The sequence below is a fragment of the Drosophila gunungcola genome (assembly GCF_025200985.1).
Source record: "Drosophila gunungcola strain Sukarami chromosome 3L unlocalized genomic scaffold, Dgunungcola_SK_2 000002F, whole genome shotgun sequence".
NCBI classification, from domain to species: Eukaryota; Metazoa; Arthropoda; class Insecta; order Diptera; family Drosophilidae; genus Drosophila; species Drosophila gunungcola.
The window spans coordinates 4912135-4926843 of NW_026453178.1; the positions used below are offsets into that span (position 1 = coordinate 4912135).

The 14709-nt window shown below is 39.2% G+C and overlaps 1 protein-coding gene across 4 annotated transcripts in view; it reads right to left on the reverse strand.

The window, feature by feature from the left end:
- Window positions 1-14709, reverse strand: part of LOC128257393 (transcription factor AP-2-epsilon) — a 30810-nt gene that overhangs the window by 8206 nt on the left and 7895 nt on the right. The window contains exon 1 of one of the 4 annotated variants that reach the window (XM_052988391.1): window positions 7989-8568. The exons of 2 other annotated variants lie outside the window; for them this stretch is intronic. In XM_052988391.1, coding sequence (XP_052844351.1) covers window positions 7989-8045 — 57 coding nt within the window. In that variant the 5' untranslated portion in view covers window positions 8046-8568. Of the gene's footprint in view, window positions 1-7988; window positions 8569-14709 lie in introns of those variants that run through there. One more of the 4 variants, XM_052988393.1, reaches the window with a different exon arrangement.

Here is a 14709-nt window from a genome sequence, read left to right on the forward strand (position 1 = left end):
GGCTTTCGGTGGTTTTCTTTTCCTATCCCCAGAGATTTGGCGCATTTGGGGCTCAAGAATTCGTGCTTGGCTCTAATCAAAGCCAAATCTAGGTATTAAGTATCCGATCAATTAAAACGGTGTCTCTGGATGGAATGTACTATGTAGTTCAGCTCCTGTAAGTGCTTCCAAATTAATTGCCGCCGATTCCGTAAGGCATGGCTTTAGATCCACTCTTCGTTTGTTTACTTGTGATTTAGCTTGGGATGGACGTAACTTAATATTTGGTAGCCACTAATTCGCGGCTGCCTGCTCATCCATCGTCGTGGTTTATTCGGCGCTTATTCTCGGCTCTTGCCGTCACTCAATACCGTCAATACTCTTGGCTAACACGGTTTTTATTGGTGTGCGTGGCTTTTGAGTAATGCTTTTGACCCTTCGCCAGTTGCCAGTTGGCAGTGGCAGTGGCCGTGGCCGTGGCTGTTTTGCTGTTATTCCTATTTATTTATTTATTTATTTTGTTCTGGGTTTTTTTTGTTTTCTATTTTTTTTTCTATTATTAATTGTGCGATTGGAAACTCTTGGTTTTCAATCACATGAAATTCAGAATTTTACTCCATTGTTTGCCATTGCCAGACATGAATATGCTGAAATTTCGGACTTACTCTGGTGGTCAATACTCCCATGGCGTAATTCAAGATAAAGATAAATAAATTATAAAGGTTCGAATGGTGTCTTGGCGGGCAGAGACTATCTGGTTTTGGGAGGCACAGGTAGACAGTTGGAAGCTGTTGAGCAGGTCGAAATAGTTTCACCTCAAGTGGGTTCCGAGCGACGGTCATAGTCATACATAAAAGCCCCGGCTCACATACGCACCATTTACACACACGCCGTGTATAAATGCGCACTTCACTTGGTATTCTAATGAAATGTTATCCACTTGCGAATGATCAATTGCCATTAAAAGAGTTTTGACTCCAAAATCAGGGTTCACTTTTCTAGCTGGCCTAATACATTTCGTGCTCCAGTGCTTTTTTTGTCGTTTCCCGATTCTTTCAGAGTTTGGAACCGTTTTCTAACATTCGGTTTTTGCATCTTTCAGATAAAAATATCAGTAACCAGTTCTTCTAAAATAATAAGTTTTTCAGATAAGCTTAACAATTTAGCATGAACCTTACAGTTGTTAGAAGATGATTTGCAGAAAACCTACTCATGTATACCAATTTAATGACATGGGATTGTTAGGGACCTTTGTAAAGATTGTGATATTTTGAGTAAGCAAAAAATGTACTTTGTTTAATTAAAAAATCTATTCTATTAACAACAGCAAAAATATGTATGTGAACACCATTTTTCTAAATACCATTAAGAAATACATTTTAAGATAAAATAATTATTTCTATTTATTGTGATTGTAATGGTGATTGTTATTTTTTCCTTCCAAAATCAATTTCAAAATAAATAACTTAAAAGTTTGACAGCTGATGCCAAATATTATATGAGTCATAAGTTATTAAGACAATTGAGGTAAGACTGCACTACGATGCTAGACGCTTGTAACTTGAGAAAGTCATATTCTTGTAATAATGTAATATAGGAACGGGTAGAGCATAATCTGTTTAATCATTCCTTATTTATGTTTAAACATGCATTACTACAATCAATTTGATTGTTTTTTCAGTAGCAAAAGTTTTTAAGTTTTGTTAGGCTTACTAAATTAATCTATATATACTTTTTTATATTTGGCCACAGAATAACTTAAAATAGTTGATAATAGTTCATTTGGAAAAGGCTAATGACATAATTTCAGTTTTTTAAGAAAATGTTATGAAACTGGTATATCGAAAAAGCATTTAGTTTTATATTACAGGGCTATATTTTGACCTTCATTCAAATTTAGTAAAACCGATTTTGAACTTTTTTAACACAAGTTACACTGCTTGCAAGCAGTATACGTGTATGCAGCATTTGCTGCATGTGAAAAGTCTTTTGAAGAGCGACGATTTCAAACAGATCACCAATTTAAGTTTATTTTAATGAAAAAGGATCAGGGAAAGGCACAAACAGGCGTTTTTCCTGCGAGCGGGCCACTTACTGATGTTGCCATCAGACCTTCGTAGAGACGCTGTTTTTAATTTTGTGGCCTCGTACAAGGGCGGAAAACAATTTAAGACTGTCCGTTTTTCACGGCCACCAGCAACGGTATCGACTTCCCCGGAAAATGTCGTGGAAGGCTCCCAGTGGAGTTTGATCCCGAGAAAAACCCCCGAGAGAACAGCGTTGCCACAGTTCAGTAGCTGTACCTTACATTAATTTTACATTTTTCTACACATTAACGCGGCATCTAGATTTCGTTTACTGAACCTTCAAACATCCCTCACCCATAGGTGGTACCAACCAACAAGTTACAAGCAAAAAAGTTGATCTAATAGATACGTTTTTTTAATAATATTTAAGTTAAATTTAACATTTAATGTTAAATTTTAATGAGATAGTTTTTTTTTGGGGATGAACCAAGTTTCGTTTTAACTTAATCTGATCCGAAAAACTTTATAGTTCAAAAAAAATAATAAAATTAATTTCTCGATTTGAACCACCGTTGTTTGAAGCTGTTGAATTTATGTTCAAAAGCACTAAAAATCCCGTTAAATTTACAACAAAACTATGGCCAATCGAAAAGTTCAATAAATATATTATACTTTTAACAACTTAACTGATTTATTCTACAAATTTACTTTAAGTATTTGGCAAGTAGACTTATTTGGCAAGCCAATTGCAAGCACTTAAGAGCCTACATAAAAATAACCAATAATAAAGTTAAAGTCAAAATTGCGCTTCAAATTCAGTAGTAATAATTGTAAATATGTATGTAGTTATTATTAAACAACTATCGTGTTTTTATGTAGACTAATTTTGAAAGGTTAATAGACCTTTAACTAAAAATCACTAACTTTAATTTGACCAGAAAGTGGAAAAACGACGGTAATAAAAATCGTAAGCTCGGCCAGACATAAAAAAGGTTAAAATGATTTTCCGTCCTAAGAATACAACAACAAAAAAATCGGTAAAAGAATGGAAAAAGCCGCTCACTTCGAAAGTATTTGCAAATAATAATTAAATTAGCACGTGGCTTCCATAAAAGCAATCACGTCCGAATTCCTCGGCGATGACGTAATGATTTCGAATACTTATACAGTAGCCGGTACAAGGAGTTGGCCTCGATCCCGATTCCGATCCCGATCCCGGTTGCTGCTATTACTAAAATTGCCGGTCGAAATCATTCCTCCTGAGCGAAGAAGTGCCCGCCCAAGAAAAGAACATGCCTGCGCGATTTTCGCATTTTTTTTTTTCGGCCACTACCTGGGCCGGACTTGAATGCCACCAATTATATTGCGACATATAAAACAAGTAGGCCCTAACATCTTATAAAACTCCTCACTTTCATCGTGTCTGGGCCAGTCCTTTTAATTACGCTGTCAAGTTGAATGATGGTGGGGTTCCAAAGGGGGGTTGACTTCGGAGTGGACTTCGGGGTTCGCCAGAGGGATGTGCAGATATGGAGACATCGAATGGCATAAAGACCGCTTTACACCCATAGAATAAGCCGAGTGCATGCGGGCATTGTCATAATATTGTCAGTAAATAAAGAATCCATTCGCAACTGGCACATTTTAGTGAACGCGAGCACATTTACATACTGGCCCTACGGTCGGCACTGACCATCCGCGAACCGGTACAGTGGACAGCAGACAGTGGACAGTCGACAGTGGACAGTGGAGAGTGAAGAGTGGACCCTTAAAATTGGCTCGTTTCCAATTAGATTACACATTCGTTCGACGTCCGGTGCTGTCATTTATTGGAGCTGCAAGTTGGAACTGTCGGAAGAGCTATAAATTAAACGAATTTAAGAGGAAGCTTCGCTCCAAACGCTGCATATAATATTCATAACAACAATGGAAATGTTCAGCGGACGATAATCGATTTTTGCTTATTACGATCCAGGAACAGGTACTACCCGGCCTCCTGGCTGCGCACGCGCTCCAATCCAATGGGGCTCCGGTAGGAGTTGGAGCTGCAGTCGCAGTCGCAGTCGAAGTCGAAGCCGAAATCGTATTCCATATTCCAGGTCGCTCCTTGGCCCACAAAACCGCGAAGGAGCGGGCCCTTAATGAAGTAGTAAAACTCATTCATAAATGTATTAAACCTGCTGGGTATTTGCGGAGCCTGCACGGCCAAAATCGAAAATCTGCGTCCGCTGTTCTAGCGAACAAATGACGAATAGAAGAACGAGCCTCGAACTGACCACTTGGCGGCCATGCAGGTACACGGAGAGAAACGAGCAGGCGAATTGAGCATCATAATTAAAAAAAAAAAAACTAAAATGTCCGATCAAAGCACAGGATATTTAAAATGTTAACACATAATTATACATTTTCTACAACTGAAATATCTTCAACTAGTACAAGATTAGGGATCATAATGAAAAGGTAAAGCAAGATTATCAGGCTTGTTCCGGTCTTCAATTTTGCTAGCTTCATTTAAATTATACTTGAGTTTGGAGTAGTTTTTAAGCAATTTAGAAACATTCTGATCAATATTAATATTTTAAAAGGTTAAAAGGACACGTGCAAATAAGTTGACTATTTTCTTTTTTAGGAAAAATACATTTAAATATATTTAATAATTACACTTGTGCAAATCGAATTTGTGTACATTATTCGAAAGTGAAAGCCGGAAAAGGCTTTGTATTTTTACATGCTGAACATCAATATATATTCATTTTGTTTGAATTTAAAATAATGTGAATATATATCAGACACAAGCCCCAATTTTATGTAAAATGTATTATAAAAGCCAAAACCAAATAAGGTTTTTGGTTCAATTTGCAATTTGAAGATCAACCAAGTGTTTTTCCCTGTGTGGCTTCAACTGAGCTCGGCTCGTCGTTGGCAATCTGCGTCTAAAGGGCAGTCTTTCAGTGCAGCAGCTCACGAGGAGCCAAGAGCCAACCCAACTGCAGTTCTCCTCCGTTCTGGACTCCTCCATCCTCCATCCTCCAACCTCCATCCTCCATTCGCCGTCCTCCAAGAAGGCAAAAGCAACGCAAACGCATGTCGGCCAACCGATGATTTTGCACTTGGCCTGGCTTTTGGTTTGAGCTTTGGATGTGGATGTGGATGTGGATGTGGATGCGGCTCTTTGCACGGCTTTGGTTTGCCACGAGCCTAACACACGCCGTTCGCCTTGTCGACGTTCCGACACTTGATTCTGCTGGCGGATCTTGGCCACGTTATGAACATTTACATTTATCTTGCCAATCAATTTAGTTTTGTTTGGACTTTTTAATTTCCTCTTTGCAAATGAAATCAATTTTGATGCGTGTGCATATGCAATTCGAGTTTCCTCCGAGGATTCTATATATCCACACGTTGGTGTAGGTACTATACAAGCGGAAATGCCTTCGAGCGGATGCAAAGGACTCCAAATTATTTCGCCCGCACTGGTGAAATAATAAACATGATATGCAAATATTGCACAAGGTTCTGCCTTGATCGTATTTTATTAACTTATTTTCATTTGTCTTATTGCGAATTCCTTAAATTGCTTTGTAACCCACCGAAACCTCAATGAATTTCGAGATGTTACATTGACCCTTTAAATTGTAGCAGTTTTTTGTTCGTTTCCAAATTAAATTTCCGTACATATTTAGTTTCTTGTAGTACTACAAAATGAAATCAACCATTCCTGTCAAGCTTAAGAATTTATACTTAAAATTAAATAAATATCTCCCAAAATTATCAAAGACCCATATTTTGCAGCAAGTTAAATTATGCCAAAGAGTATTGAGTCGAAAACCCCTTATCCAATGTCCTAAGCACAATTACCATACCGGCAATGCCTTAAACTGCCACAGAGTGCATTTTGTAAATTGGAACAATTATTCTAAATTATAAAGAAATTATTCAATAAATCATAAGGCAACCCATCAATCAGAGTTTGGGCCCGAATCTTGACTGGGATGAAACGCTGGCCTGGGATGAAACACTGTTTGGCTAATAAATAAGCTCAATGCTTGAATATTTTTTGATATTTGGGGGCTGTGCAGCGTGTGTGCTATGGGAACTTTTGTGCCAACCTGATCGCACTGGCCTGGATGGCATTCTTTTTGTTTTGCAGTTCAGTTCAGTCGGGCATCGGCTCGCACGCAAATTGACGATCGTTGCGCTTCAATCTCATAAATTATTTTGGCAACGCATCACGCGAGTGTCCCAGTGGGATCTTACCTGATTTAGGCAGCATTCGAAGGGCCGGGCGAAGTCAGAGCCAAAACCAAAACCAAAACCAAAGCTAATGCCAACATACTCGGCATGCCCATTTAGTTGGCGGGCATCGGGAATTTTGTGGGCGATGACTTTTGGTCTACCTCTTCGCTGTGTGTTGTGCTGTGGTGTGGTGTGTTGTGGTGTTGCTTTGTGTGGTTTTTGTTTTGATCTTTGGCCCTTGCCCCGCAAATTGCCCTATTTTTTTATCGGACATCAAGAAAGTTCTTGGAAGCATGAAACACCATATAATTTCGCTAATTAAATGGGGGGAGCGTGTACCCACGCATTTCCAGAATTAGCGAAGAGGTATTGCTCTGCAGCCGCATTTGAATTTTTGCTCCTGACGTCTGATCACTCCCACTGCCCTTCTTCTTTTTTTTTTTTTTGTTTGATAGCTACATCGTGTCTGCTCTAAAGCCAAAGGATTTTTTGTTTCCAAATATATTTTCCCATAACGCAAATATTTGAAACAGACCAAATATTAAATTGGGGGTTTTAAAAGGTCTCAGACGTTTAAAAGAAACACTCAAAAGGTAATAGCGAATATTACTAAACGGTTTTCAAAACTGTGTTTTTAAATTGATTGATTACTTATTATAAATATGGAAGTTTTTATAATTAATAATGAGCATCAATAAAAACTGTTTTCAAAGTAAATAATGTCCCCTTTGAAATATTTATTAATGTTTAATGTTTCTGCTCTAAATATTAATTAAAAAATTGATTTCAGAATCAAGAGATATAAAACATACCTATGATAAGCCAGTGATCAATGCCGACGGCTTGTTTCACAGTCTCTAAAAGTTTAAATTTTTACAACAATTATTAATGATCTTGTTTTGACCCATTGTCCTTTGTACTAATAAATATAAATGCTGTTAAAACTTATAATTAAGTCAAGTTGCATAAGGCAGGTTCGAGAGATGTTTAAAATTTTCAAATTAAGCTGCAAGGACAGTTTTCTTGTTAAGTAGACGTTAAAATGCCAAATTCCGTACTCTTAAGCTTAAAGCAGACCCGACTATGCAAATAAGAAAAGGAGCTTAAGACTGTTTAAAGAAATCCAAATTTGAAGAAAACTATCAATATATTCCAAAAGAGCCAGTTAAATTAATGTCTGTAGGCTTAAGACTTAAACAATACTTGAAAATTTGTAGGTGATATAAATGTCTTTTTGCATTTTATGGGGCTGCATTGGCAGCCTGTTTTAGGGAAAGGCTCTTGAGCGATCCCCCGACTTTTGGAGTGGGCACATCAGGTTGAAGCTTATGTACTTATTATTCCCAGAGCAAGAGTGTGCCACACGGAGTCGCAGGAAAACCCATTACTGTAAATTGCTCATTGATTTTGCTGCTAGAATGGCCGGGGCAGGAATGGTAATCAGTTTGTGTTTGAATCACTGGCCCGGCTCAACCCTCAAGACTCAAGACTCAAGACTCAAAGGTAATTGGCCAAAAGTGCTTGCGTGCCCGAAAGTGCCCAAAGAAATTTTAGTGTCAATCAAGCGGCGTTGCCCCATGGGCAACTCGATGGTTCAATATATTTGATTTTGAGTAGCTGCAGCGATGCGATGCACACGGGGTTAACTTGTGCAGTTTTCGGCATTTCGGCATTTCAGCTGACAGATAATTTCGATAGAGCACTTTCGTAGCCGCTTATCAACGATTAAAGTGGCTTAAAGCTTACCATCATGAACTTCTGATCCTCGAACTGATGCTCGTTGGTGCGATGTAGAATGTGCATTTTGATCCAAATAAACTGTGCTGTGTGGCAATTTCAATTAGATAGAGGGCATAGGTTTTCTTTTTTGAACACTTGGGATGCCAGTTGAGATGCGAAAAACAGGTACGATCACTAAGTAAGTATTTAAGTATTTACGATTTTTGGCACTGGTTAAGGCAACTGTGGGTGCTTGTGAGTTAGATTTAGAGTTACGTATCCGCCGCTATGTACACTAAACACTACAACCGTTTGATAGACAATAGAAGCGTTTTAAATTGTTATTGCTGTTCAGATTTATATTATAGATCCACGATTGTTATCGATTGTGCTGATCGGTTCGGTACGGAACGGAACGGAGCGGTTTCGGTACGGTTTTCGGTTCGGTTCGGTTAATTAAGCGAGAGACCCGCAAACGAAATTCCGCCTTTGCGCAGCCACCAGACGTAGTTCTCGACTGAATTTGGATTTTCTGGTTGGACGCAAAAACCTTCGGGGGATGTGCGATGTTGCCGCTGCTGCTGCTGCTGCTACGGCTGCTGCTGCTGTTGGTGCTGCTGCTGCTGCTGCAGATGCTGCTGCTGCTGCTTTGTTTTTTTTTTTGCACCCATACAGCTGCGGAATACATAGGAAAAGTGCCCAAAGCCTATGCCCGTTCGCCATTCGTCTGTATGGGTGATGCGGCGCACACAGATACACGGCAAGTAAGCAGGTTTTCTGGCTCTCGGGCATCGAAGAGCACACTCCAAAGAGAGGACTGCGGCCGAAGAGAGAACGGCCACAGCCATTTATATTTCGGAAGCCACGCCCCGCCAGCGGACGGACTACTAGACAATGGGCCGAGCCCGAAAACCAAACCCAGAGGCTGCGGCAGCGCAGCTTCAGATACAGATGCAGATACTCCCGAGATACTGCCGAGCTGCAGACACAGATACTATTCAACTACAGCTACAGATACAGATACAGATACAGATACAGAGGGTACATAGGGGTTGCAAACATAATGCGAATGGCCGGGGTTGGCGATGTGCCCCGAGGGTTGTTGCTGCTTTGCTGGGTTGCTACTGGGAAATCCCCGGCATTGGACAGGGCACGGGCATCCTCGCTCTCGCAAATCGCCAGTGGTACGTGCTCCGGGTTCTTTCTTCTCTGGGGGATTAAGCGACGCACCTATGTATGTACCTACGCTGCGTACTTATCAAAAGTTTGGCTCGGTTCGGTTCGGCTCGGGGGTTGCCCATATGAAAGGTTGGCAAATTAACATATTCCTATTCCGCATCCAAATCCACCCGTTTCAGTGTGGGTTGGGTCCGGGCATGCCATAATCAAAACAAACCGAAAATAACAGATTTTCATTTTTCTTAACTTTCAAACGATTGCTGGGGTAAATGCACAATGAATGTTATTTTTTAATGATGAAACAATCTTTAAATACAACAATAACATTCATATTTATGTAATTTTTAACTCTAAAAACTCATAATTAAAAGTACTAATAGAAGTGAGTGCCGCTTTAGAAAGTACTATTTAAGTGCTTATTTAATTATTAACTAAGTAGTTTCTTTTCGAACTTAAACTATGCTTAATTCATTTGTTGTTGCAAACATAGCAGTACCTGCCTCTTAATTTTGGCCAATATAAAATATCAAAACAATGCCAATCAGAAAATATTTATCATAAACACTGCTGCAGTGTTATTTTAGTTAGAAATTTAAACTTAAAACCTGTACAACTGTTATTTTAAAGTTATAATATTTGTCTCCTTATAAATATGTTTTTACATAAGCAAAAATCATAATTTTTTAATTATTTAATCTGTACTAAGTATTTTGCTTAAGTAAAGATTCTTGTTTAGCCAAACAAATTCATCACAGTTGAGATTTTATCCATACGCGCGTGTTATAAAATATGTTGCCTACCCAAAGGCGTATTTTATCATCAAAAACAACGATAAACGTGGCTATCAGAGAATGTTAGAATATATGCGTTATACAGAAAAGGGGAAAATACTTGAAATGCTCTATTTGTCTTTTTAAAAAAGTAAATTTCAGTGTTTATTACATGCGTGAAAAAGTATGTACCAACAAAAATGAGCTTATTCAACTTTATAAAGTAAATACAGGTACGTGAGTATACTTTATATAGTAGATTCCTCTTAGAAAAGTAAGTTCCCAATCCGAGATTTGTTTGTTTTACAAGTAAAATTTACACAGGTATATTGCACAGATCCTTGATTAATATAAAGTTTTTTAAATATCCGTCGTCGACTGTTGTTATTTATAAAAATTCGCAATTAAGCCTTATAAACACTAAATGTTTCTCATCCATTTTAACTATTATTGTTAGTCTCTGATTTAAGCCCTCATAGTCAGCTAAAGACTATAAAAAGTCATGGCTTCCTAAATTAAATTGTACTATCCCGTTTAAGTCCCACCATTGCTGAAAGTTAAGCTCGGCATTCCCAAGAGTCATTTATTTCATTTCTTGTTTGCGACATTCCTGCTTTGTTTTCAGGTTACACAATTAAGCCGCGAATAAACGTGATAAGGATTAGCAGCTGTGGAAAATTGAATCACCTGGTTTTGCCCGGCCTGAGCTTTGAATGTTTGTTTCCCCAATTAAATTATGCCATTAGCTTTCTAAGTGACTCAAATGGATTCAGGCTTCCAACCTTTGTTGCCAGCGGAAAAGGTTGTGTAGCGAAATTGAGGGGGGAAAGTATATCGAGCACGCAGTTATTAAGTACGATTTTGTAGCAGGGCAAAATAAGATATGAAACCGTGATCTCGCCGACTGCACATGCACATTATATACGTACAGCCACTCACGAAGCTACCTCGGAAATTCGTGGAGTGGTAGCGGCAGGCGGTAGGCGGTAGGCGGTAGACGGAAAGCGGTGATCAGGTGCATTATCCAATTGCGGCGGTGGAATGCCCTCCACCTCCATTTCAGCGATTTCATTGCGGCGGCACGATTTTTGATTGCGGCCACGACAAGAGATCGATCGATCGATGATCGGTCCGCCATTTTTTTTAGCTTCAATTCGGATACCGATCCGATCCGAGGCGATACTCATACTGGTACTGATACTGATACTGATACTGATACTGATGCACTGCTGCTCGCATTACCAATTAATTCCCAATCCTCCCCGCAGCAGCAGCCGCAGCCATAAATCGTGATGCACAGTGGTCCGTGTGCCCATGGTAAATGCGCCCAAGTACACCTCTGTGCAACTACCAACTACCAACTACCGACAACGCACACCTACAACTGCTGCCACAATTACAGCCAAAGCCACATCCACATCCACATCCACATCCACATCCCCACTCATACACGTGCACTCCCGAAAATGGCAGCTTTCTTTGAGCCAGTCATAAGCTGGCTCTAAACCGGGGAGCCCAACTTCAATTGCTGCACTGCTGGACTGCCCAACTACCCAAGAGGACTTCAACTCCGACTTCAACTCGGCCTGAGCCTGAGCCTGAGCACCTCATTTAAGATGCGTCTTAAATGCGATCGCCTCGGGAGAAACTCGTGAATGCCGCAGGACTTGCATGACTACTGCCCCGACTTGGGATCTCGGCATCGAGATCGGTACCGAACTGAACTGAACTGAACTTAACTGAACTGAACTGGACTGGACTGCCAATCTGCGGCAACTCCTTTATCGGCCGCCTCTCTTTTCGGTCTGCATCTGCATCTGCATCTGCATCAACATTGCCCATTTGCCCATTTGCCGGCCGCAGACAAGTGCATTCCACATGCAAATCACAATCAGCGCTGGAGTAGTGATTTTCCGAAAATATGTATAAACAACCGATGTACAGCCAAAAATAATGCGGCATAAATTACAAAGGCACTAAGGGAAAAAAAACGTGATCGTGGAAAGCTAAACTTAAAATTAAGCTGCCAAGTTCCATGTTTTCTCCGTTAAAAACCTACTCTTAGGACGAGCAGAGTTTATATTTATTATTTTATACAATATTACTTTTTTTTTGTCGTTAGTTAGTTCTTTGAAAAAGCGGAATACCACCAACAAAAAATTTACATTAATTTAAAACTTAATAAGATGAGTATCAAATTAATACCACGAAAGTATTGAAATGGAACTTAGGTGGCCTGAAAATAAGCCTAAGTTTAGGAACTATATTATTTAGTATTGAATTAATACTTATACTTTAAAATTTTCTGGTGTTTATTTTTAAGACACACTCGTTTAGTAGTACTAAGAGTAAAATCCTAAATTAAGATTTTGTATACGATTAGCATTGTTTTGTTTACTATTTTAAATTGTAGATCTTGTTTTATTTTTGTATTTGCAAAAAAATATACTTGAGTACTTGCAAAATGAATTATTGGTTTAGGACAAATCGAATAAATGTTCCTTGTAAAATCTTTTTTTGATTTGACTGATTTCTGTTTAAGCAACAAATCTTTAAAAGGGATACAAATAATAGATTCCAACGACTAGGTTCTCTCTGTACGAACACTTAATAAAATTGTTTTTCCCTTGAACTAAAAAAGCAACTTATTTTTTACACCGTTTTAAAATCGGTTCGTTTTGAGGGTACCTAGCAATGGCCAATAAAAGTAAGATGGCCAGAAAAAGCTCTAATTAACTGATGTAAAAGCGCAAAACTCTTTAAACGGCACAGTCCCTCGGAGCGAATGGAAGATCTACTTTCAGGATCCAGATCCACAGCCAGCAGACACTTGGCTAACTCCTAGGGCTAGGGGTTATGGTTAATGGGACTGCGTTAGCCTCTTGGCTTTGTTTTTGTTGGGACGTTGGGATGTTGGGTTGCTGAGATGCGGTATGCAAATGGAGCCCTTGTGATTGAGTGTTTGTATCTGCAACTACTTCGCCATAATTTTCCGCATTCACTCGAACTCTCGAACGCATGTACGTACTCGAGTGTGGTAATATTTTGAAACGGCCGCGGGCCATTTCGTTCATATTCGTTAAGTCCTCAGATGCAGGCAGATTCAAATTTCGGGAGAAGCCAAACGCTGTGGCGGCGGTTGCGATACACGAATCATCAGCGACATGGCCGTGGCCCATGGCCCATGGTCGCTATCGCTTATTCGCCAGGTCTTTTGGGTTTTGCAGGCTCCAGGTTTCATTTCGTTTCATTTCGTTTCGTTGAGGCCGGCATGGTCTGGTCTGGTCTGGTCTGGTCGTCCGGCAGCGCGGAGCACAGGAAAAGGCTCCTGCAATGTTGCACGACGCCAATAGCCGCGGGGAAGATGAGCGAGTGCGCCGCGCTCGTCGCAGTTCTGGGCTGCTCCTGCCTTCTGCTCCTGCCTCTTGCTCCTGCCCCCTGCTTTTGCCATGTCCCGCTGCCGCTGCCTGCACTCAGAGAAATTGAAGCTTTGTTTTACCATTCAAAACATAAAGGAAAAATCACAGAAGCTCCTGAAAAACATTTTTATTGTATATTTTATGTCAACCCTTTTCATTTCGATTACAAAAGTATATACTTATGTACAAGTCATTTATGAAAAAAGGCAAAATAAAATATAAACCCTAAACTTCACATAATACATTTTGAAAGAAGCAAGCATGTCAAAATGTAATTAAAAAACCATTTCAAAAAGCTTGATAAATATTTCTAAAAAAAAAACATTTGTTTTAGTAATTAAACTTAATTTTAAAAACTATATTATTGCTAAATTTTTTAAAACAAATGTAGTTTTTTGAGATTGAAATGCTTAGTTTTATAGGGTAAATTTAGTATTTTGAACAATATATATGTGAAATTTATTCTTTTTAGTGTGCTCCAGCTCTTGCCGAGGTTTTCAGTGCGGCAGTGTGTGCGTTTTCAGATGCAGTTGCAGCAGGCGGATGTTTGCAGCATATTTCCTACGGCTGTGCTCATGTGCACCTTTAATCCGCTCTGTTTTTTCGCAATTCGGCGTACAAGCAACCCGATAGAGCGGCGAACAGCCAGCAGAGCGACCAGGGCGGACCATTTAAATTCGAGGTCAAAAGGAAATATATTCGCAGCTGTGTTTACCCACAGTAGATTGCGATTACGTACGTTACATATAAATACGAACATATCGTTTCTTTGCGCACACTCATGTAAAAGGATTATTGTCATGATACCCGTGGCCATTATGCCAAAATGCTGATCATCCAAAAGTTCTAGATTTCGATACTCCATGATTATCATTCGCTATGATACCATGCTTTTTTATTTACTCTATTTAGTAATATTTTTAAGTCAACTGTGGAAATTCAATATGTATTGCAGTACAACTAATTGTTTTCTAACAAGATTACATTACTATGGAAATTCATTATATATTGCAGTTCAATTTATTATTTACCAATAACTTTCTAACCTTCCTTTAAACTCATAATTAATTGATATATTCATTATAAGCTTTTGAACACTATAGTTTTGGATTTAAAAATTCTATTTTTAAATACCTAAATTAAGTGGTTAGCCCTTCAAGCAAAGTAATAAAACTGGAATGTCCTGGGACTACCGAGTTTCGAAGAATAACTTATTAATTAAATCAGGCTGTGCAACGCACAATAAGACCACTCTTTTCAGCCTTGCAGATAGGGAAACATAATTAAAAGACTATTGCCCTTTGGTGATCCGGTAATTTAGTGATAATGCCAACCTCGAGCATGTGTGGACAGAAGTCCAGGCTCTGGCGCTGCTTGTTC